The 22,995-nt window shown below is 44.7% G+C and overlaps 2 protein-coding genes across 6 annotated transcripts in view; both read left to right on the top strand.

Moving 5' to 3' along the window:
• Window positions 1-6,153: 6,153 nt before the first annotated feature.
• Tlcd5 (TLC domain containing 5) lies at window positions 6,154-13,763 on the top strand. Of its 4 annotated transcripts, XM_041656715.1 has the most exons (4): window positions 7,185-7,368; window positions 8,795-8,994; window positions 10,652-11,206; window positions 13,535-13,763. In XM_041656715.1, coding segments are annotated over exons 1-3 (741 nt in total). In that variant the 5' UTR covers window positions 7,185-7,366; the 3' UTR covers window positions 11,191-11,206; window positions 13,535-13,763. The 4 variants fall into 4 exon arrangements, with proteins under 4 accessions (XP_041512650.1, XP_041512651.1, XP_041512649.1 ...); XM_041656716.1 differs by lacking the exon at window positions 7,185-7,368 and adding an exon at window positions 6,154-6,240 and having other exon boundaries at window positions 10,652-13,763; XM_041656717.1 differs by lacking the exon at window positions 7,185-7,368 and adding an exon at window positions 6,175-6,240 and having other exon boundaries at window positions 8,820-8,994; window positions 10,652-13,763.
• Window positions 13,764-16,250: 2,487 nt separating this feature from the next.
• The window catches only part of Arhgef12 (Rho guanine nucleotide exchange factor 12), a 132,089-nt gene continuing 125,344 nt past the window's right edge, over window positions 16,251-22,995 (top strand). For both annotated transcript variants that reach the window (XM_041657885.1, XM_041657884.1), the window contains exon 1: window positions 16,251-17,224. In XM_041657885.1, the coding sequence (XP_041513819.1) occupies window positions 17,193-17,224 (32 nt within the window). In that variant the 5' untranslated portion in view covers window positions 16,251-17,192. The remainder of the gene's footprint in view (window positions 17,225-22,995) is intronic.

The raw sequence follows: 22,995 nt of genomic DNA, 5'->3' as shown, positions 1-22,995 counted from the left end.
TCTCAGTGGGCATCCGTGGTCTCTTATAGTCTGCAAGATATCAATTTAGGCCCTTCTAGATTTTAGGCTATGTATTAAGAAGTTGGGTGTAATTCTAATAAGTCTGCCTTTATGTTACTTGGGCTTTTCCCCTTGCTGCTTTTAATATTATTTCTTTGTTTTTTGGTGAGGATATGTTCTTCTTTAGGTTAGAAAAATTTTCTTTTGGGTTCTCATCAGCCCTCATTGTTCGCCATGCTCAGAGAGTCCAGTTTTATCCCATGCTTTTTCAGTCACAGTTCAGCTGGCCTTGGTGAGCTCCCAATAGATCAGCTCCACTGTCTCAGTGGGTGGGTGCTCCTCTCGTGGTCCCGACTTCTTTGCTCATGTTTTCCCTCCTTCTGCTCCTCATCGGGACCTTGGGAGCTCAGTCCAGTGCTCCAGTGTGGGTCTCTGTCTCTGTCTCCATCCATCACCAGATGAAGGTTCTATGATGATATGCAAGATATTCGTCAGTATTGCACGGGGTTTTGAACCTACGTAATGTGCTCGCTTTGTGGGAGCCTAGCCAGTTTGGATGTTCACCTTCCTAGAAATGGACGGAGGGGGGTGGACCTAGGACTTACCACAGGGCAGGGAAATCTGACTGCTCTTTGGGCTGGAGAGGGAGGGGGAGAGGAGTGGGGGGAGGGGGAGAAGGGTGGGAGGAGGAGGAGAAGGGTGGGAGGAGGGGGAGGGAAAGGGGAGGCTGGGAGGAGGAGGAAATTTGTTTTTTTTTTCTTTTCTCAATAAAAAAAATAACAAAAAAAATAAAACATTTTTTTAAATGACAAAAAAAAAGAAAAATTTTCTTTTATGATTTCATTAAATATGTTCTCTGGGTTTTTGAGTTCAGTTTCTTCTCCTATTATTCCTATTATTCTTAATATTTTCTTTGAGTGATGAATCTATTTACTCTATTGTGACTTCAACGCCTGAGATTCTCTTTTCCACCTCTTGTATTCTATTGGTGATACATCTGTAGTTCCTGTTCACCCACCCAGATGTTCCAATTTTAGGATTCTTTCCATTTGTGTGTGTGTGAGTGTGTTTTGATTGCTTCTGTCTCTGTTTTCAGGTCTTGAACAGTTTCTTTTATTTGTTATTTTTTTCTTGGCTTTCTTTTAGCTAGTTATTGATTTCTTCCAATTTTTTGTTTGTCAACTTTTTTTGATGGTTAGTCAATTTGTTTCCTCAGTTTCTTTAAGGGATTTGTGCATGTCCTCTTTAAGGACCCCTACCATCTTTATAAAGTAATTTTAGGATTATTTTCTAGTGCTTGAGCTGTATTGGATTGTTCACATCTTGCTGTTGTAGGATAGCTAGACTCTGATGGTGCCATAGTGTTGTTTCTGTTACTGTGTTCTTACACTGGCATTTAGGCGTCTGGATTTGGGGTGATTGTAGGTCTAGGTGTTGATTCCTGCATTTATTTGTCTTTGTTGGATGGGTGTTTTGTTCCTTGGTTTCTCTTTCCTTTCTGGTCTTCTGACGTAAATGGCCAAGGGTTCTTGTGACTAAGGAAGTCTTCAGGTCCAGTAAGGTGTCCCCTTTGTGATTTTGGGGATTAAGGGTCCCTAGATCCAGCCTAACCTCTTGTAAAGCTGAAGTCTTCCTTTGAAGTTGTAGACTAGGGTATGGATCCCAAGGGAGGGGGTGCAGAATGAGGTCCCTAGATCTGATCAGGGTTCTAGGTTCCCTAGAACCAGCCTGGGCTCCAGTATTGCTTCCAGTGCTGGGGTCCCTAGATCCTGCCTGACCTCCAGTAAAGCAGAGGTCTTCTTTTGAAGTTGTGGGCCTGGGGTCACTGGATCCCACCTGGCCTCTGATAGAGCAGAAGTCTTTTTAAGTTGTAGACCCGGATATTGAGTCAGGGTTGCAGAGATTGGGAGGCAGGGGTGTGCAGTCTGGAGTTGCTGGGCAGGCTTTAAAGGGGTTCAAAACACCATTAAAAACAAAACAAAACATTCTGGGTCTGCAAGATAGTTCAGCAGGTAAAAGTGCTTGCTGCCAAGCCTGAGGACCCGAGTTCTGTTAGGCTCGAAGTCTGAATCCCTGATATATCGCCATGAGACTGGCTCTGATGCAAAAGCAGAGTCTTTATTGCGAGTTAACTCGGGTATCCTCCATCCATTCGGAGCAGCGGCAGTGGCGGCGGCAGCAGCAGTGACAGCGGCAGCAGGAGCAGCGGTGGCAGCGGCGCTGGCAACAGCAGCAGTGGCAGCCACGGCAACAGCAGCAGTGGAGCAGGAGAGACCCGGAGCAGCTGTTTTCATTAATGTTGCTTTTTGGTTCTTTGGGACAGAGTCTTGATAAAAATAGAAAAATCTCTGTGTACGATAAAAACACTGTAATTCGTAACAAGACAGTTATGAATTGATCCAGTTGGCCTACACTGGATAATAACTCATAATGTAGCTGAGAACAGCCTTGTTCTCCCAATCGTCCTATGCCACCACACTGACTCCATGTAGCAAATTTCAGCATGTTTCCTTAATCATTTTGTCTGAATTTATGCCGAACTCCTTTCTACTGGCCATGTCATTTTGGGAAACTTCTGGACTGCTCTGTGCCTTAATTTTTCAACTCTAAATTGGACCTAAAAATAGACTCCAGTCTGTATAAATTATCACAGTCAGAGGACTTGGGACAATGGCTTTTGCAGGAAGACAACACAATCCAAATGTCACCTGTGATCGTTATTGTCATTGTGATGAAGTTAATGGAGAGCTTCTGTGCTAGGCTTGCTCTAGGAGTAGTGAAGCAGAGACTGACTAAGGATAAATTGATAAAGTTTAGGGGCCTGGAGAGATGACTCAGTGGGTTAAGAACACTGACTGCTCTTGCAGAGGATCCAGGTTTGATTCCCAGCCCCACACATTGGCTCATAACTATCTGTAACTCCAGTTCTAAAGAATCGACTCCATCCTCTGGCTTCTTTGGGCACTGCATGAATATAGTGCACAGAAATACTTGCAGGCAAAAGCACCCATATGCATGAACTATCTTTAAAAAGATAAATCAGTACTAGTTCATCTCAAATAATGAGGCTTGATTTCAGAACCCCAGTCACTTTTGTATAAAGGTTCATTATCCTTGGAAGGAAAGACACTTCCTCACCCCCGAACCTGTAGCCTCCTTAAGTCTTCAACAGTCTGTTCATTTGTGGGAAATAGAGGCAGCAAGAAGAAAGTCCCAGATCAAGAGATTGGAATGAAAACAAAATGCTGAAGCAAAAACAAGCAAGGAATTGAAGCTACTTAGAGTCCTTTTGTGGCGCAGATTTCATGGTCACCATTTCCTAGGCCTTCACTCTTTGTTATCTGGTCTATCTCAACACACTTTTAAAAATCACTCTCTCTCTCCCTTTCTCTCTCTCTCCCTTCCTCCCCCCTTCCTCCCTCTACCCCCTCTCTTTCTTTCTCTCTGTCTCTCTCTCTCTGTCTCTCTCTCTCTCTCTCCCTTCCTCCCCCTTCCTCCCTCTCCGCCCCCTCTCTTTCTTCCTTCCTTCCTTCCTTCCTTCCTTCTTTCCTCCCTCCCTCCCTCCCTCCCTCCCTCCCTTTCTCTTCTTCCTCCCTCCCTCCCTCCCTCCTTCCCTCCCTTCCTCCTTTTCTCTTCTTTCTTTCTTTCTTTCTTTCTTTCTTTTCCTAACTACAGTTTCCCCTCTCTCCTCTTCTCCCAGTCCCACCCTCCCACCCCACCCTCTCTGTTAGCCCCACCCCAATCCTCTCCTCCTAGGGCTGGTCTCCCAAGGCATATTAAGTTATAGTAAGACTAAGCACCTCCCCCATGTATTAAAACTGGGCAAGGCAACCAAGTATGAGGATTAGGGTCCCAAAAGCCTGTAAAGGAGTCCGAGACAGTCCCTCCCTTTACCCTTTGTTACGAGTCCCACAAGAAAACCGAGCTACACAACTGTCACAGATGTGTAGAATGCCTAGGCCAGTCCTATGCAGGTTCTCTGGAGTTGGTTTAATCTCTGTGAGCCCCTATGAGTTCAGGGTGGTTGATTCTGTGGGCTTTCTTGTAGTGTCCTTGACCCCTTTGGCTCCTTTCTCCCCCTCTTCTGCAGAACTCAAGTACTACCTAATGTTTGACTGTGGGGCTCTTTATCTGCACCCATCAGTTGCTGGATGAAGTGTCTCTGGTCTCTGATGAGGACTCTGCTAGGCTCTGGTCCTAGAACACTCTGCAGGCAGGACAAACTGTAGGTCGAAGGTTTTGTGGCTGGGTTGATTTCCCAATCCCTCCACTTGTGGCCTTGCCCCCCAGGCAGATTTTAAAACACACTTCTTCCTGCACCATATCAGGCCTACTGAATCACAGCATTCAAGATGCAGTCTGTATGTGTGTTTTGAAATCACTTTCCAAGTAATGCAAATGATCAACAAGCTCTGGAAAGTCATCTCTGTTGTTTCTCATGTAGTTTCCTAGTAGTCCTGGTTTCTCTTCCTTTTTGGGAGGTTTCCTGTAGCCCACACTGAATTTTCTACATTGCTGGGAATGACATGAGTTCCTGATCTCCCTGCTTCCACCTCGTCAGTGCTGGGATTACAGGGGTGAGCCATCCCAACTGACTTACTCTTCATAATTCAACCAGCATTCGTCATACCTGCCCCATACGAGGTCCTGGGGAAACAGATGAAGAGTGTAAACTTTCCCTTTGAAGGGTTAGCAAGATAAACGACTAAAATGAGAACCTTTACAATTCCTAGACATGGACTAAATACAGCTCTTCTAAAGAGCTTTACTTCTGGGCTCCTTAGCACCCAGATATGTCAGCCTTGATCAACAAGCCAGACTGCTCCCCGTGTATAGGTGTGTGTTTTAATTTTGAAACAAAATATACATGCTAGCCTCTAATTTACAAGTCTCCTGCCTCAGCATCCCAAGTGCTGGGATTACAGGCTCATACCACTACATTACACTCATACTTCTTGAAACTCAGTATCCTCAGACCCAGAGAGAATTTGTCCCAAGATAAAATAAAGGCCTGAGAATACAACTCAGTGGCAGAGCATTTGTCTCGCATGCTTGGGGCCTCTGATTTAATCCCAGTATTGGGGAGGAAATACTCCAAAATTAAATAAAGACAATAGATGGTTTTTATAGGGCCTTCCATGTGCCGCCCATTGTTCTATGTACTCGTTAATGTGAACCTTTCACGTTTTCACAATAATCTACGAGCGAGGCATTACTCTCCCCATTCTGTGATGAGGAAGGAGGCATAGACTTGACTGGCCCAGCTGCAGACCAAGTAGAATTAACGCTTAAAAAAAAAGTTTGCACGTTGGGTGCACTTATGTGTGGTGCTACCAGAGGCCAGAAGAGGGCGTTAGATCCTCGGAGCTAGAGTTAGAGGCAGTTGTGAGCTGCCTGACATAGGTGCAGGAAATTGAACCCTAGTCCTGTGCAAGAGCAGCAAAGCCACCTTTCCAGCTCCTTTTTTATTTTATTTTATTTTATTTTATTTTTTGAGACATGGTTTCTCTGTTTAACAGCCCTAGCTGTCCTGGAACTAGCTCTGTAGACCAGACTGGCCTCAAACTCAGAGATCCTCCTGCCTCTGCCTCCCGAGTGCTGGGATTAAAGGCGTGTACCACCACCTCCAGGTTTCTCCAGCTCCTTCTAAACCTTATCCGACAGTTCTGAAAAGAGAGCGCTGTAATTCCCAGGCCTAAGTACTTTTCGGGCATTCAGTGTGCTTGTTTCCCCACTCAGATTCAAGCAGGAGATCAAAGATGGGCTATTGCATCACCTATAGGATAGTGTAAATTGTAGGTGCTTAGTAGGTGCTCAGCAAATGCTTAGTGAAAAGGCTCACAGACTGAGGAATGGATCAGGATACTCTACTGCGGCAGAGTACTGGGGGGTTGAATCTAGGGCCTCACACGTGTTATGGCAAACGTTCTATCACTAAAAATCCAGACAGATACTACATTCACAGCTCCATGATGATTTAAACCGACCAACAAATAAGCGCAACACAACACCCTTCCCTTCCCTGCCCAAAGTAGGACCCTCCATCCCTCTCCCTTCCTTGGCCCAGCATCCACTCTGCGTTCCGTCCTCCCAGCCAGCAGGTGCCCCTAGACCCCCGGCTCCTCCTCCTCCGCCGTCACAGCCTCGTCTCCCCCTCCCTCTACAGCTTCCTGTCGCCGCGATCCGGGCCCTGGGCTGTGGGCGCCCGGGCGCCCAAGGCTTCCCGGTGCGCTCGGCCAGGTAACAGAGCTCGCTGGCGGGATGGGCACCGGCTTGCCTGTGGCGCAGGCAGGGAAGAAGGCGGGCGGGCGGCCAGGTGCGCTCGGGCTTTTCTGCCCCGGGGCGCCGGGGCCTCTCTGCGCCAAGCTCTGGGCACCCGGCTGGATGCCTAGATAACGGTCCATGATGAGGCGATCCGGGCTGGACGCCGGGCGTGGCCGAGGCCTTCAGACACGTCCCTTCTCGGGATGCAATCTTGCTGCTGGCTCGGAGCCCCCGGCTGCAGCTTGACCGAGGCCTGGAGCCAGGCGCCCGCCCAGCGCCGCTGCTCTCCGGGATGGGGGAGCCTGGGCATCGAGCTGTGAGGGCCTGGGAACCTCCCAGACCCACACCAGACACGAAGGCTCAAGGTCACAGAGCTGGGTCTGCCGTTTACAAATGCCTGCTTTTAACTGGAGTGTTTGTAAATGGGCTACTGTTTCCTCTCTTGGGCCAGGGAATTAGGATTCAGAGAAGAGGACTCTAAAAATACTAATCGCCGAGTCCCAATCAGCTGATCCGCCTTACTGGCCAGTGACCCTGGCCTTTCAAAGGAAGTAAGAGGGACAGCGCTTTTCACTCGGGTACTTTGTATGTCTGGCCCTTACTCTGAAGATTGGCCTAGAAGTTTCAGAAAAATGTGTCTTAGAACTGAACTGACCCTTTTTTTTCCCTTTCTGCCCTTTTTCTGTTCTCTAATTTTAGTTTAAACTCATTCTTCAGGTTAAAGTGATTTACCCACTTACAGGTTTCTGATGGACACCTACTGTTTTCTTGGATGGAAACCTGATTTCTCATGAAAGCTGGGCAAAACTTGCCCTTTGTCCAAGCCCTCTCTGGATAGCATTCCTGGGAGTGGCCCGTGTGTTGAGGAGTGTTGGTCAGCATTTGTCAGAAAAGGGTGAGCGGTTAAGTCATGCAGAGAATTCCTGCAGAGATGAGAGATGTAGCTGGTAGCTGACGTGTTTGGGATTTCTTTATTTGTACTTTCAATAGAGGGGCTAATGTATATTAACAAGGACATCTTAGTCCTTTTTAGAGTCTACTTTTATACGACTAATGTTAGTGATGACTATTCTTGTTTAAACGTATCAGCAAAAATTAAAAAATGTAAGTTTTCTGATTTTACCATCTCTATCTATCTATCTATCTATCTATCTGTCTATCTATCTTCTATCCATCCGTCCATCCCTGTGTCCTCCATCTATCATTTTGAGACAAGATCTGTGTAGCCCTACCAGGCCTGGAACTCACTGTGTTGATGAGTCTGAGCTCCTACTCTAGGTGATCCTCCTGCCTCTGCTGCCCCAGTGCTCGGATTATAGGCCCTTAGCAGCTACGTTTGCTTTGCTTTTAACTGAATAATTGCCTTAAGGATATTTTTGTATCTCAATATTTATTTAAAAATTCTTTTGCTTCCTTGTTGATGAATGATAGAGTTGAGATGTCTTCCAAGAGGTCTGGAGTCTTTGTTTGGCTCTCGATTTACATTTGCCTCAAGTTTTGATCTTGTCTGATAAACCTATGACCCAAATCCAGACTTCAGTCAAATTTAGTTTCAGCTTAACCACATTAAGATGCCTGGTATCATGTGACTTCTAGCAGAAACCAAAGTGGTATTTTATTTATTTATTTTATTATTTTTTTATGAGAGCATTGCCACTGTGTGCAGCAGTGCACATGTGAGCACACACCACACACACACACACACACGAACTCTGGTGGTATTCCTCTGTCCCCGATGACCTTGTTTTTTGAGATAGGGTTTCTCCACAGGAATTCATCTTCTCCATCTCTCAACAATGAGATTACTAGCATGCACTGCCACACTTGGCTTTTTTACATGGGTCTGAGACTCAGGTTCTCATGTTTATCACCAACTGAACTGTCTTCGCTCCCTTCTCTTTTTGTGTCTGGTATTGGAAATTGAACCCAAGGTTTCACACATGGAAGTCAAGTGCTCTATCACTGAGCTGTACCCCTAATCCTTTCTCGCGCTGTTTTGAGGCGTGGCTTCTGTAAATAGCCCAGGCAAGACTTGAACCTGCTCTGTAGACCGAGCTGACTTTCAACTTGACATCCTCCTAACTCAGCCTCCTGAGTAGCTGAGATTACAGGCACATACCACTCTACCTGGGTAGTGCTGGCATTTGTGAAGTGTGTATTATCAGGTACAGGTGCTTTGTCACCTGTGTATCACAATCCAAAGTCAGGGGTCTCTGAAAGGTCCTTATTGACATTGGGTTGTTAGTTAAGTGTGCAGTTAGCTTAGTAATCCAGAGGGCTGTTGCTGGCTTCCAGAACACAGCTTTTATCAAGTGCTTGACACAGTATCTCAAGGGGACTTGCCGTCATAAATACAGCAGCCACATTTATGTACAAGAGGCTTGGATACATATACAGTAAAGAATTTCAGAAAAAGTCGCGTTTTCATGTTATTTTATAGTAGCAGTTTGGGCATATGCACAAAATTACCCGCTGCTGTTTTCTTAGGGTACATCCTTTGTTTTCCTGGTTTTGGTCTCTTCTGTCATAGGATGGCATTAGGTCTATGTCTGCAGGTGCTGTGCAGCCTGGGTGGCTGGCTCTCACTCTATACGTCTTTCTGCCGCCTGAATAAGCACCGAAGCTATGAGTGGAGCTGCCGGCTGGTGACCTTCACCCATGGAGTCCTCTCTATAGGCCTGTCTGCTTATATTGGCTTCATTGATGGCCCTTGGCCTTTTACCCACCCAGGTAGGTAGAGGGGACATTGGAGATTTTTTTCCTTAGGAATTTATGATTTGGGGCACTTGAAAAAATAGATTTGAATAATATTGAAGAATAATTTCCATTCTAATGATTTGTATTGCAGTCCTCATTGTTAATTTTGATACTGTGTACGTCTAGCTTCTGCTTTTCGTGACTCTTTTGTGCTATTGAGGTTCTTTTCATGCCTTTTTGTGGTAATGGGGATCGAATCTAGAGCTATGAATGTGTCCCCACTCTCTTCTATTTTCTTTCTATTTTCTCATATATATTTAAGAGGGTCTCACTAAGTTGACCAGCTGACCTGACTACTCACTTGGTAGTCAAACTGGCCTTGAGTTTATGAACCTTCTGCTTCATCCTGCCAAGTAGCTGGGATTATGGACTCTTGTGACTTTGTTGTTGATTTTCTTTGAGGCAAGTTCTTGTTTTATAGTCCAGGCTGGCCTCGAATTCCTAATCTTTCTATCAAACTGAAATGAAATAAATTCTTTAGTTTTGTGTTTCATTTTTAAGGTTCTTAATGATTTTAAATATGTCAGGTTATTGTACCTGATGTCCTTGGACATGAAGACACTCTGGGAGTTCTCTCTGGAGTCTGTTTTCAGGATGGGTTCGAACTGCCAGTGTCCAATAACCCAGTCTTCTAGGTTAATCTATGTTCTGAGTTGGGCGGTGGTGGTGTACTCCTTTAATCCCAGCACTCAGAGGTAGAGGCAGGTAGATCTCTGTGAATTTGAGGCCAGCCTGGACTACAGACTGAGTTCCAGGACAGTTAAGGCCAAACAGTTAAGGTCTCAAAAAAAAAAAATCTGATGGACATGACAGAGTGACCCATGAGTCTGGGAACAAGAGTCTGGTTAAAAGGGAGGAAAATAGAACATTCACGGAAACAACAAAATAACTTTTATGTTCTTCCACAGGAAGAACACTGTGGTTAACAGTCAAATCACTCACTGAAGTCTTTGAGGTTTATTACTATTTTAGTATTTTTCCTGATATTGTTTTGAGACAGGCTAACCTTGAGTTGACTCTGCAGCCCTTGTCTGTGACCCGCACCTTTGGAGGATGAACCAGGTAGAGCGTTAGAAGTCCAGGCCAACCTTAGCTCCCCGAGGACGTACTAGGAAGACCCCGTCTCAGAAAACAAAAACAAAAAAATCAAAACAAGAAAGACCACGGTTTTAGACTTAACGTTTATTTGTCTTTTGAGACAGGCTTTCTTGTAACCCAGGCTGGCCCTGACTCCCTGTGTAGCCAAGGTTGGCCATGTCCTGATCTTCCTTCTTCTACCATCCAAGTTCTGGGATTATAAGTAAGGGCAGACTTTAGATTTTTTTTTGTTGTTGTTGTTATCATTTTTAAATGCTTTATGCTGGGAAGTGGTGCTGCACACCTTTAATCCCACAACTTGGGAGGCAGAAGCAGGCAGATCTCTAAGTTTGAGGCCAGCCTGGTCTACAGAGAGAGTTCCAGGGCAGCCAGGGCTACATAGAGAAACCATAATCAAAAAAAAAAAAAAGCAAGTTTATGTCTGTGTCTGTCATTGCTTTTGTCCTTTTTAGTGGTTCAGAAAGATAGAGGCTCCCTATGCGGGTGACCCAATTCCCAGCCATGTTGTCTTTTTTGTCTTGGTTTGTTTCAGGCTCGCCGAACACACCTCTCCAAGTTCACATTCTGTGTCTTACCTTGGGCTACTTCATCTTCGACTTGGGCTGGTGCATCTATTTCCAGTCCGAGGGTGCCTTGATGCTGGCTCACCACACACTGAGCATCTTGGGGATCATCATGGCCCTAGCACTTGGGGAGTCGGGCACAGAGGTCAACGCGGTCCTCTTTGGAAGTGAGATCACCAACCCGTTGCTCCAGATTCGCTGGTTTCTCCGTGAAACCGGGCACTACCACAGTTTCACTGGAGATGTGGTGGACTTCCTCTTTGTGGCTCTGTTCACTGGTGTGAGGATTGGTGTAGGCGCCCGTCTCCTTTTCTGCGAAATGGTCTCACCCACACCCAAGTGGTTTGTGAAGGTTGGGGGAATAGCAATGTACGCTGTGTCTTGGTGCTTTATGGTTAGCATCTGGCGCTTTGCGTGGAAGAAGAGCATCAAGAAGTACCATGCGTGGCGGAGCAGGAGGAATGAGGAGCGACAGCTAAGACACAATGGGCATCTCAAGGCACACTAGCCAAGGCTTGCTCCTGGTAAATGGACTGGGTTGACTTGGCCATGGGACTAGAGTCAGAAACAGAACTGAGCTTATAGTGCTTAAGAACTGAGCTTGTAGGATACTAGGTTTTGAAAAAGGGCTCAATGTATCCATCGCTTTAGTAGGTTCTCAGGCTAAGCATATGCAGTGTTGAGACACTCACTCCTACAGTGGCACTTGTACATCCTCACTGGTGACTGGCAAGTGGCATTGTATAGTGTGGACCGTTGCCACTTGTTTTGGGGCCCCCATGTTCACGGGAGGCCTGATGGATATTCAGATGGCTTTGGAAAGAACTTGAATGAAATCAGTGCTGTCTGTCTCTTATTCCTTTGGAAATGACTCCTGAGTTCCACGAGACAGTTTAACTATGTTTGGCCCATGTGCTATAAAGGGAGGGACTCACAGGAAGGGACGTGCGTTTGACATTCAGGCATCTGTGAATGGGATCTGTTATGTAAAGAGAGACAGAAGGATGGGAGTGAAATAGCAATGGCAGACACTTCCCACCGAGCCTCCCTGCACTGACTGTGTCAGAGGTCCCCAAGGACACCCTTGGGTTCCATGATTCATCAAGAAGACTCAGGGCTTAGTACAGAGTCTCACAGCTTTGACTTATGATAATGAAAGGATACAGGGAAGACTCAGCAAAGGGAAAAGGAACCTTTGTCAGAGCCTGTGGGATCTAAGTATGAGTTTCTAAAGTCTCCTATTTGGATATACAGGAGTGATTCGTGTCAACACACATGAAAGTCATCAAAGACTTGGTGCCCAGAGCTTTTACTGGCAATAGGTCATGGAGGAACCTTCTTAGCACAAGGCAAAATTCAAGATTCCCCACAGCAGGCATTCAACATAAGCCATATTGCTTCAGAAACAGTTTAGGAGCAGTGAGCCAGTCTTAACAGTTTCTGGTGGGAGCCCACTGTAAGTTGAAGTTCCTAGGTGCCAGCCAAGGGCCAGCATTGCAAGCAGGCCTTTTCAAGGATAGCAGTTCAGGCTTGGTATGTTAACTCTTGTGTGTGCAGAAAACTGTAGAGCTAATGCTTTGGATGCAAGATGAATGAGGTGTGGGTAGATTTAGATTTACTTAGTCCTGTTGTACGGGTTCTGCCCTACCAGGAAAAGTATGCCAGTTCTCAGGGCTTTTGAGAATTAATCTGCTAGGCATGAGAGGCCATGGCTAAATTCCATGGGGATTTACCATGCGGATTCCACTGTACTTGAGATGGAGTTCAGGTTTCAGCTCCTAGTATATACTGCAAACTAGAACCAAAGATTTCAGTGTACGTATTGGCCTCAGAGTGATGAGGTTGCTTCCTTCCTTCCTTCCTTCCTTCCTTCCTTCCTACCTTCCTTTCTTCCTTCCTTCCTTCCTTCCTTCCTTTTTCCTTTTTCCTCTTTCTTTCCCTTCCTCCTTTTTCTTTGTTGCCGATACATTCCCTTTTAATCACTTTTTCTCCCTCTCCTGAGATATGGTCTTGCTTGCATAGCTCAGGCTAGCATTGAACTCTATCCTTCCTTCTTAAGTCTCAGTGCTAGGATTACACTCTTGTGCCACCATGCCTGGCTCTAATGTAGGGCTTTAATGAAAAAAAAAAAAAAGTATTATTTGTTTATTTGGTATTTTTACCGTTATTTAGATCAGTGGTGATTGGCTAATTCAGTTGGTCAGCGCTACTGAAGCAAGGCTGTAAAGGTCAGCAAGTAGTGTCCGCTCATTCTATAGTCACTGGTGACACTGACCCAGTGAGTGACCTTGTGATCAATGGTATTGGCCACAGAAACGAGTCGTGGGGGAGAGGCTGGAAACGTGTAGACGTTCTTGCAAATGGAAAGGCACTTTAACCGTGGACCTTTAAGGTGGCTGTTAGCTCTTGGACTTTCCTTTTTGTTTTTTGGAAAGACAACACCATGCCCCCCCCTCCCCCCGCCTTTTTTTGTGATTTGTGTCCCAGATATGCCCGTGTGTTCCTTTCCAGCAAAACTGTGGGCAGAATTGGAAACTGGGGAGTGCTGATTTCAGCAAAAGTGTCGTCAAAAAGAGTAACTTGGCACACAAGCAGAAAGGAAATACAAAATAAAACTGGCTTTTTATTTTGGCACCGTGCAACCTGCTCCAGACCAGACAAGTGAGCAGGCTTAATCTAATACTGGCTCTTTTCCCCCTTACCCCTCAGAAGTAAAGATTGTAGATCTTTCTGTTTGAGGAAAACTCCAGGGAATGTCTGCAGGTTTTATATTTATTTTTTGATAACAAGACACCTGAACAAGTGATGGGGGGGGGATTCCTCATCTCTGCTTTTCTTGATGTTTTAACTAGTAACTATGAAGACAGCTCTCTCAGAGATCAATGTGAAGATGACTCAGCAGTTAAGAGGTCGCCTGTTTTTTACAACCCAGGTAAATGAAGGGCACGTTGGCCTGTGATGTGTCCCCAGACAAAAGGAAATACTTGCATTTGAATTACTGTGCAGTCAAAACTGATATGCTCAAGAAGGATTTATATTTCAATACAATTTGTACTAAATTTTATAAAAAAATAAAGTAACTTTTTTATAAACCCGGAGTCTGCCTTTGTATCTTGGTTGTGACTTAACAGCCTTTGGCTTGTAGAAATGTTGACATCTATTCAACTTCGTGGTGACAGTAATCTACTCTTTGGCATTAATCATTCCTACTTTTTTATAGGGAAGATAGCAATCAGCACACAGAAATAGTTTGCCTAAAGAGGAAGAATATCATTCTGATTTTGCCACCTGTTTGAGCAGTTGCCCCGAACACCCCCCTCACATTAGGGTTGCTAGGCAAGCACTCTACCACTGAGCTATATCCTCACCCCTGTACCCCCCCCCCCCCCCACAGGGCCACACACTCTGTAGACAGGCTAGCCTGAAACTTACTATGTAGACTACCTCCAAACTCAAAGCAATCCTCCCGCCTCGCCTCCCAAGTGCTGGGATTATAGGTATAAGCTACCATATTTAGCTCGATGGGATTTCTAATATTTAGAACAGTTCTGGACACAGTAGGTCCTTAATAAACATGTTGAAACAATGGATCAGAGCACAAATGTGGCTTAGAGGAAGTCTCATTGGAAAACTGCATGTTCAGTGATTGGGTCACTGCTGTCACCTTCCTAGGTAAAGGGCAATGTATGACCTAAGGAGTGGGCCTTGGTTTGCTTGGCTCTGCTGAATGCATTCTATAGGTAGACTTTTTTTGGACAATGGAACAGTCAACAGCTACAACCAGGCTTTCTGGATAACTAGATAAAACCAAGGCCTTGCTAGTGATTAGAGATTCTCCTTATTGAAACAGCAGTTCTGGAGTGAGTGACTGCTGGCTATTCAGTCCTTTGCTGACCATCTTCTGAAGCTTTCCCACAGCAAAATGCCTTCTCTGCTCACAGCTAGAACCTTGGTGTTTGTTAAATTTGGAAAGATGTGGAAAGCAGCTTGCCAAAAGGTTTTGTATGCAAGGAAGAGAAGGTGAATTAGGAAACGTTCCCAGTTTGTTTTATTCCTGAAACTTAAGCATTGAGGCGGACTGGAAAGGAAGATGGGAACTTATTTTTAAAGTGCATGATTTGATGAGTCATCAGACTCCATTCATTGGAAGCTTGCATTGTAACACAATTAGAGCAAGGCAAGGAGGACAGCACACGCGAGACAACTTGAGGAAGCTTGGGGCTAAGGTCTGCATTTTGGTTATTGTATATAGATTTCTGGAACTCTTTCCAGCTATAGGTAGAAACAAGTGGCGTCTTCAGGATAGAATTGCCATGTTGGGATTTACCAGCAGATGGCAACGTGTCCAGGTCTGATCATTAGGAAAGTGGCTTGAACTCGAATCTGCTTCTATTCTTTCCAAAAATAAACATTACAAAATTAGCTGGCTGTGCCCTGAACTTAAAAAAAAAAAATCCAGCAAGAGAGTCATTTCAGGCGCCTGTTTATCTTCCCCCCTTTGTACCCTGTATCACGTCACCTTGAGCTCATACATCTATTCAGGGATAATGAATCCTTCCACGAACTGTTGTGGAATGACTTGGAAACAGCATTATTAAGAGGTAACTGTTTCCTCTCCACATGCAGTTTATTAGATTTGATTTCCACAAAATGGCCGAAGTCTCTTCCCACTGACACGGCTCGAAGCTCCGAAGTCTAAAGATAATTGTATGAAAGGAATAGCCACTTGATGTTTGCAGGCAGAATTGGAGAACCCTGCTGTGTCGTGGTACTTCATTTCTTCAGGGACAGAATTATTCAATTATAAAACTGCATGGATAGCTGAATGCCTCTACCCCATCGAAAAAGAAACCGGAAAACAATCTTTGGGAACTCTTCAAAGGGATCCCTGATACTGTTTACTGGACACATGTATTTCTTCTCCCATCTCTTTTCACAACAAGCTTATTAATTTGCTGTGGAAAGCACCATGCTTTCTCAATTTGGCAAATAATACAGTGCATTTTGCCAAGGCAAAACAGCCTAAAAGCAATATTTATATCAGGAACTCCTGGCTTCAGTGTGGGCCCAGATCCTTTCTTCTCAGTCTTTTCTGGCCACCCCCGGATGCAAGGCTAGGCCAGCAGGTGTCCCAGGTGAGTGGACCACCCCCAAACCTGTCTTTGTGCGGGTTTGCCTAACACTGTCGGGGCACGTGGACCCGGGCTCGTGTGCAGCCATCAAAAGCATTTGACACCGGGAACGAGTACATTCCCTTCAAGAATAAAAGTTTCCAGCTCGAGAGAGGCAGAGAGTTCCCCGAAGACCCTTTAGATGTGAACTCCGGGATTGTAGAATGGCTCGTTTGCTGTCCCGGGTGGAAGCTACACTCTGGACTGGACCTAGAGGGCATTCAGGGACAGTGAGGACAGCGGCTGGAGGCGGAGAGAGAAGCAGCTTGCTTCTGCCCCGCAGAACTACTTTTCGCTCCCCTCCACCCCCCTTGACAGCGTTGCGCGGAGGTATCCGCGCAAGTTTGGAGAGTCCGGGAGCGGAGGGATCCCGGGTGAACCGGCTTCCCGAAGTCCCAGGGAGAAGGGCCCAAAAAGTCGGCGGGGGAGGGGACGGCTCGGCGCGCTCTAGCCGCGCCGGGCCGAGGAGACAGAACCGGAACCGGAACCCGCGCGCGTGCCCGCGGTGGTCGCAAGGCCCATCCCCGCCGGCGCCCCCCTCCCGCCCTGCGCGCGCTCCCGCGAGTGCCCCTGAGGACCCGGCGAGCGGCCCTCCGCGCGGAGCAGCCACCGCCGCCGCCGCCGCTGTTCGGGGGCCGGGCTTCCGGGCCGGGCCGGGACCTCCCGCTCCTCGCGGGAGCCGCCGCCTACCAGAGCGTCGGGGAGGAGCCGTCGTGCCACTGCGGAAGAAGCGCGGGGGCCTCCGAGGGATGGGGAGCTGCCCGCGGCACTGAGACAGGGACCCTGTCAGCGCGGCGGCCGGTGCCGGGTGGGGGCGGCGCGGAGCAGCTCAGAGCCCGGGCCCGGGGACATGGGGCGGCGCGAGCCGGTCGCGGGACGGCGCGAGACGCGGCGTAGTCTGCGGCCACGAGCGGCCGGCAGCCCCAGATAGAGCGGGGACCCGAGGGCCGGGCCCCGCCGACTCCGGGACAGGAGGCGACGCCCGTCCTCGAGCCGATCCTACCACAGCCCCGGAGGGATCTGGGATCCCGTCTCGCGACTTCCCTCTGACGAAGTTTTCCTCTTCGTGCTTTGCTGAGGATCATTCCTAATTCTAGAACTCGCCTTGTGGCCGACTTGTTCGGTTTGTTTGGGGAGATAACTTGTTTTGCTTCAACCCGCATCCCCTTTCCTTGACCCCTTGCAATCGGATGTTCTAGATGACTGAATGGAGTTTTGAGTTGGACTTTTGTGTCCCTGCCGAAATTGAGCCTGATCCCAGAGTACTGGGGGTGGGGTGTGGAGGTGTTACTGTAAAATGCAAGTTGGATAAAAAGAAGACCTCTCGCCAAGGGCCCCAATGAGTGGCACACAGTCAACTATCACGGACAGGTGGGTATGAAGTACCTCGGTCGCTAACCTTCCTTGGATTTGGCCCCACGCAGCAGGGGAGTCGGTGATCGCAGATTTGCCTTCAACTGGTGCAATTGACAGGCATAGGAAAGAAGGTTGTTTCGGAGCTGTGCAATTAGTCTAGGGTTGCTGCCAAGTTATCCGGTTGATTGAATTTGGAAATGCAGTTTTTTTGGACAGAAACTTTCCCCATATTCTCAGAGGAAATGAAGGAAAGCCAGGATTGTGGTTTTCTGTCGGGTGCATTAAGATAGTGTGCTCATTTTGGAGCCAGAGGAAGGTCATTTTGGGTGAAGGTCAGAGCCCGAGGTCGGTGGGTATTGGTGCATCATCAGGTTGATTCCTGTCCTGTGGTAGTTCTAGACTCTTCATTTTAGGAGTTTCTGTGGGTGAACTTAATTTTCATTCTGTTGCATGGTGATTTGTGAATCTGAGCTTGGTGATTTGTGAATCTGATCTCTTTTTACGTGACCTGCACAGTGTTTAATTATTAATTACCTAATTTTCCAGAATGTTGACACTACCAGTAAATCACGGGCTTTTGTTGGGGACAGTTTCCAGGAGCTGAAGGAAACGAGGGAAAATCATGGGGCCTGCTTCTAATTATTCTTTTTTATATTTCATCTTCAAGACGCTCTAGCATTTAAAGATGTAAACCCCAAGTCTGGTTTAGGCATGGCAGGTGGATCTTGTTTGTTAATCAGGGTTGCATGGCGTTATGTATAGAAGATGTGGCCAAGTGTCATTCTCTGACACTTTAGAGTTCTTTTGAGTACTTTTCAGTGAAAGCAAGTTGGTTCCTTGAGCGTATTTATTTCTCAATTTAATTATGACATTGTATGTTACTTCCAAATTTTAGCTTGCTATTTTTTTAAGTTAACCTAAATATTGTTACCAAAACAAAACAAAATCCAAATACTTGAAGCAGAGTCTTTAAGTGCAACAGTAGTGCTCCTGCAGAAAGCAGTTTAATTTCTGATGAGAGAGTCTCACCCAATTGTGAGACTTATTTGTTGATTTTTAAAGGGGCCAAATTCCATTATCATACCATAACAGTTCCTCCAGAGACAGAACTTCCTTTTCCTGTTGATGCTTTGCAGTGTCACATGAGCGTTCACCTAAAAGATGCCCTTAAATATTTAAACTACGTATGTTTACCCTTTGTTTGTGTACTTTGCTAGGCAGAATTTCGTTTTCAGTTTTCCTGCAAATACACTTTACATATATGTAGAGACAGTTGTTTTGTGTCTTCCCGCCTCCCCATCCTTGCTCCTTCTCCTTTCATGGTGTTTGCTTCTGAGAAATCACTCACAGGTGTCCAGATAATTGTTTTGCTGGTTCGTTCAATTCCTGTCCTGTCAGTTGAGCGCGTAGATAAGCAGACTTCCAGAAACTGACGGAGTCCTGCTTTTCATTAAGATGCTGTGGAGTTTAATTTGTAGAAACAGAATTTAGAGTCACTGACTCATTGCACTCAAAAGTCACACAAAAGCTCCCATGTAAGGATTTTTTTTTTCTTAAACCAACTTTGCTTCTCAGGGTTTTTTGTTCTCTTTCTTGGAAAGAAAACATTGAAATTTGGATCTTTTTAATAACATAATTGAACATATGAACTATAAACATGCAGTTTTTTAAAGATTTATTTTTGTATTTTTACTTCTGCATATGTGTTTCTCTGTGTGAGTATATACATTTGAGTGCAGGTGCCTCAGAGCCAGGAGTGGCTTTAGGATTCCCAGGGTGATGGTGAGCTGTCTACCCTAGGTAATGGAGATCTAACTTGGGTCCTCTGCTCTTAAGTGCTCAGCCACCTCCGGAGCCCAGCGTTGTTTTGTTTTGTTTTTGTTTTTGTTTTTGAGTCAGATTCTTGCTGCATGTTTTTGGCTGTACTTGTAGCATAGTCTATAGCCTCCAGCTCAAGACATTCAGTCCCCTGCCTCAGCTTCTAGAGTGCTGGGGGTTGAAGAGATGGGCTCCTTCCCTGCAGGATTCTTGCTCTTATGTATTTGTGTGCGAACAGTGGATGCACATCCTATGAAATCGAGTGTTGTACCCTTTTTTTTCTTAATTATTTTTTTCTCCCTCAGACAGGGTTTTTCTGTGTAACAGCCCTGACTGTCATGGAACTCACTCTGTAGACCAAGCTAGCCTCGAACTCATAGAGCTCTGCTTGCCTCTTCCTCCCAACATGCTTAAAGGCATATTGTATCAAAACACAGAGGAAATAAAGTTGACATTGGTAAAGGGAAGCAGTCTCAATATGCTAATGCTTTGTGGGTATTCTCCATGTAAACCTTTACTAGGTTGCTTTAGACAACTGAGTCATATAAAATAAGATTATAGAAGGGTTATTTTAAAACTGATTGAAATCCTGATCTTTGTCAGGCACTGGGGTTTGGCTTTTCTTTTTTCTCTTCCTTCAAAAAAGAGAATTAGTATGTGACAACTACTTTTTCTTGTAAACGTCTCTGCAAATGTGAGGCAGCCCTTTCTCTTTAAGAGAGTAGTTCCTGGTTTGAATATATGTTGAGGTGAAATCTGGAAGTACTGGTTTAGTAATGCTTGTATGCCAGAGAGCCTTAGCAAAGTTCTCCATGTAAAACCTAGTTTCCCTCAGCTTTCTGTACTTCTTCTCTCACTGACTCCAGCGTACAGTAGATAGACTTTGCTAACTCTAGGGCTGTTGGCAAATTAATAGTGCCAATGTAGCTTTTCAGAGACCCTTTCAAGTTTGAAGTACTGTATGTGGCATGGCTTTGTTCTGTAGAGTGTGCAGAGCCACCAGGCCAGCTGTGTGAGTTGGAGTTCTTTCATTGTGGTGCTCCTGACTACAGAGTCTGTCTGTCCTCAGTTGAAATCAGACGAGCTGGTTTTGGGCGTTGTTCTGTTTTGCAGTTTGTGGCAGGCGACACATGGCTGAACAAGATAAGAAGGGTTTTATTCTTGTGTTAGGGACGTGCTGGGGCTGGGATGGAATTCAGCTATGTTTAGGCTCTGATTGGTCACTTTGGATACTCAGAACTCTGGTACATCCTGTTATTATTTTGCAGTTAAATTCACACATTCATTTGTTTCCTTTTCTTTTTCTTTTTAAACCCCGGCACCCACTGTTTTTTAAACCTTCAAACTTATGAAGTATGTTTATAAAAGCTGTTGTTTTTATGTAGTATATCTGAAAAGCCTTTTTTAAAATCAAATATTTTATGTATGCTTTCTGGTCACTGTAACTGTTGTGAGTTCAGAAGACTAGAAAAGTGATAGAGATGTCCGATTGCCATTTTTCTATCTGCATTAGTTGCTGTCTTTAGCCCTAACATATCCTAATAACTTTCAGTGCTCCCTGGCTTGCTTCTATTCCTAGAAGATACTGTGGCGATTGACATTTCATTTAAAAAGTAGAGGGGAGAGAATGTATTTTTCAGTGGACCCAGTGAATGATTTCAGGCCATTCTGTAACAGCAAGTTTTAAGGGTGGTGCAGGTTGGAAAGTCAGCAGAGTCTTCCTTGAGCTCCATGGACTTTGTTTGGTCCTTAATTTTGGTCCTTGACTTTTTTTGGTCCTGCAGATCTTGCCATTTTTGATTTGTAGATTGGCAAAAGGTTTTGATATGTTGGAATTTACTTAGCACTGAATTTAGCTTTAAGGTTAACTTTTAAGCAAGCTTTTAAAGTGAACATTGAGACCTATACCTTTACATTCATATATAAAGTAGAGCTATTACTCATTTTTTCTGTCAAAGTTGTCTTATAAGTTCTAGTTAATAACAAAAACAAGCAACCTACCCTCTTAGTGTTGTGTGTTATTTTCAAGGTTGCATGAGTCATTATCTGTAAGATGTAATTATTTGTAACATTTTCTTACGAAATGGATCCATTTTAAATACCGACCTGAAATTGAGAATAAGGAGGGTCATACTGCCAGCTTCATAATGTTTTGTCTTTTCTAAGTTCAGAATAAAGTCCTGATTCGTATAAGTCTGCATTATAGTATATGTACTCCTATAGTTTTACCAGTCAACGTGGAGAATCCAAATTAACCTTTTTAAAAAAATTGGAGTTGTAGTCTTCCATATTAAAAGCACACTCATTGTACTTGTATTTGTTTCATGAGCGGACAAAGGATGTTTTATTTGAAATCATAAAAAGTGTGTTAGCCTGCTGATACCACTTGATGTGTTAGTGATTTCTGGTTGTTCACATGTTAGCACTGCAGTGTTAACTGTTCTAATGGTTCTGCACAGGTGATGGAGGGATTTTTAGCTGTGCTTGTCTGACAGTTATTAGAAATGCTGCTTGATGGTGGGGTTGTAAGGCAGTGACAGTGCTGGCGTTCCTTCTCCAGCAAAGCAGCCGCAAACAGGTCTTACTACATAATTATCTCCCAGAAGTGGACTGGGATAATGTTTTCAGAAATAGGAGGCTTAACTTAATTTTGTCTCCTCTGTTAAAATTTGGATCTGATGATTTGATTAACATGGAGATATGATCCCTTCTCTTAATTAGGAATCTTCAGAATACTGACATAACTCCTTTTGAGTAAAATACTCTTTTGTGTATGCAGTGATATTCTGTGGTAGTATAATTCTTAGAAAACTGCTTGAATCTGGATTTTTCTGGATTCAAGATGTCCTTTTAATTTTTGTTTATTTGTTTGTTTTGTTTTTCCAGACAGGATTTCTCTGTGTAGCCCTGGCTGTCCTGGAACTCACTCTGTAGACCAGGCTGGCCTCAAACTCACAGACATTCACCTGCCTCTGCCTCCCAAGTGCTGGGATTAAAGGCATGTGCAACCACTGCCTAGCTCTTTTTTTTTAAAACCTTAAATTGTTTTCTTTTTGCATATATTATTATTTTTTTCTGTTCACCATTGTTTAGTAGCTTTCCAACCTCACCAAAAAAGAATAGGGTATTTTTTTCTCACAGGATGCTTTCTTCCTGGTCCCTTATCTATGCTAACTTTAAATATCTCTTGAGAATAAAGCTTTTGTCACTTCCTCAGGAGACTGAACAACGTCGCCAATAGGTTTTGTAGTCAGGAAGCTTTTCCTGCTCTCCGGCTCAAGCTTTTCTTTTTAAGTTGTCCTGGTAACTTGTGTCTCCTTGCTGTACAAGGCCAAATGATGCTCTCTGGCCGTTTTGAGTTTGCATGCTTGTATTGGTTCTCTTGGTTAGCTGCTGCGTTCCTTATGGTTCTCTTCCCCTTAATTCTTTGTTTAGTCAAGTTATGTTTTTTCTTGTTCCATTGTCTAAATGTCAGTCTGTCTCTCTTAATATTTTATTAGCTTTGCCTGATTTGCTATCCTAGTACATTTCTTAGTTGGTCTCGTGGTACAAAATGTGATATTCTATATGATTCATATTCTAGAGAAGCAAGTTACAACTTATTTTTACTGTGATTCTAAATTCTTTGATTTTTCTCCAGCTCTAGCCCCCAAATTACTTGTGGAGAGATTCTCAGAAGAAATGTAGATAGATAGATGTATGCATGTACGTGATTAAATCCAGGGCCTCAGGCTTGCTGGGCAAACAGCTATATTCTCTGGCTCTATGTTTATTTTAGGTAGCATTCAGAATAGGTGTAAGAGATTGTAGCAACCAAATGAAACAAACATATACAAATAACATAATTACCAAATCAGCTAATTAAACAATTACTCATGTTTTAGAAGACTTCTTTATAAAGTGATTCTTTCAAATGTAGTTCCCCTAATACATCAAAAAGTAGAATGTAGAAATATTGTCTGGAGCCT

The sequence above is a fragment of the Microtus oregoni genome, unplaced genomic scaffold (genome assembly GCF_018167655.1).
Source record: "Microtus oregoni isolate MIOR12 unplaced genomic scaffold, Mior012 000008F_ref0000371, whole genome shotgun sequence".
NCBI classification, from domain to species: Eukaryota; Metazoa; Chordata; class Mammalia; order Rodentia; family Cricetidae; genus Microtus; species Microtus oregoni.
Note: the sequence above shows the minus strand (reverse complement) of the source record. Positions and strands in the feature narration are given on the sequence as shown.

Excerpts from the sequence above, each read along its gene's own strand:
- Tlcd5 (XM_041656715.1), top strand. Across the intron at positions 8,995-10,651 it reads TTGGCCTTTTACCCACCCAG|GCTCGCCGAACACACCTCTC; the intron begins GTAGGTAGAGGG and ends GGTTTGTTTCAG.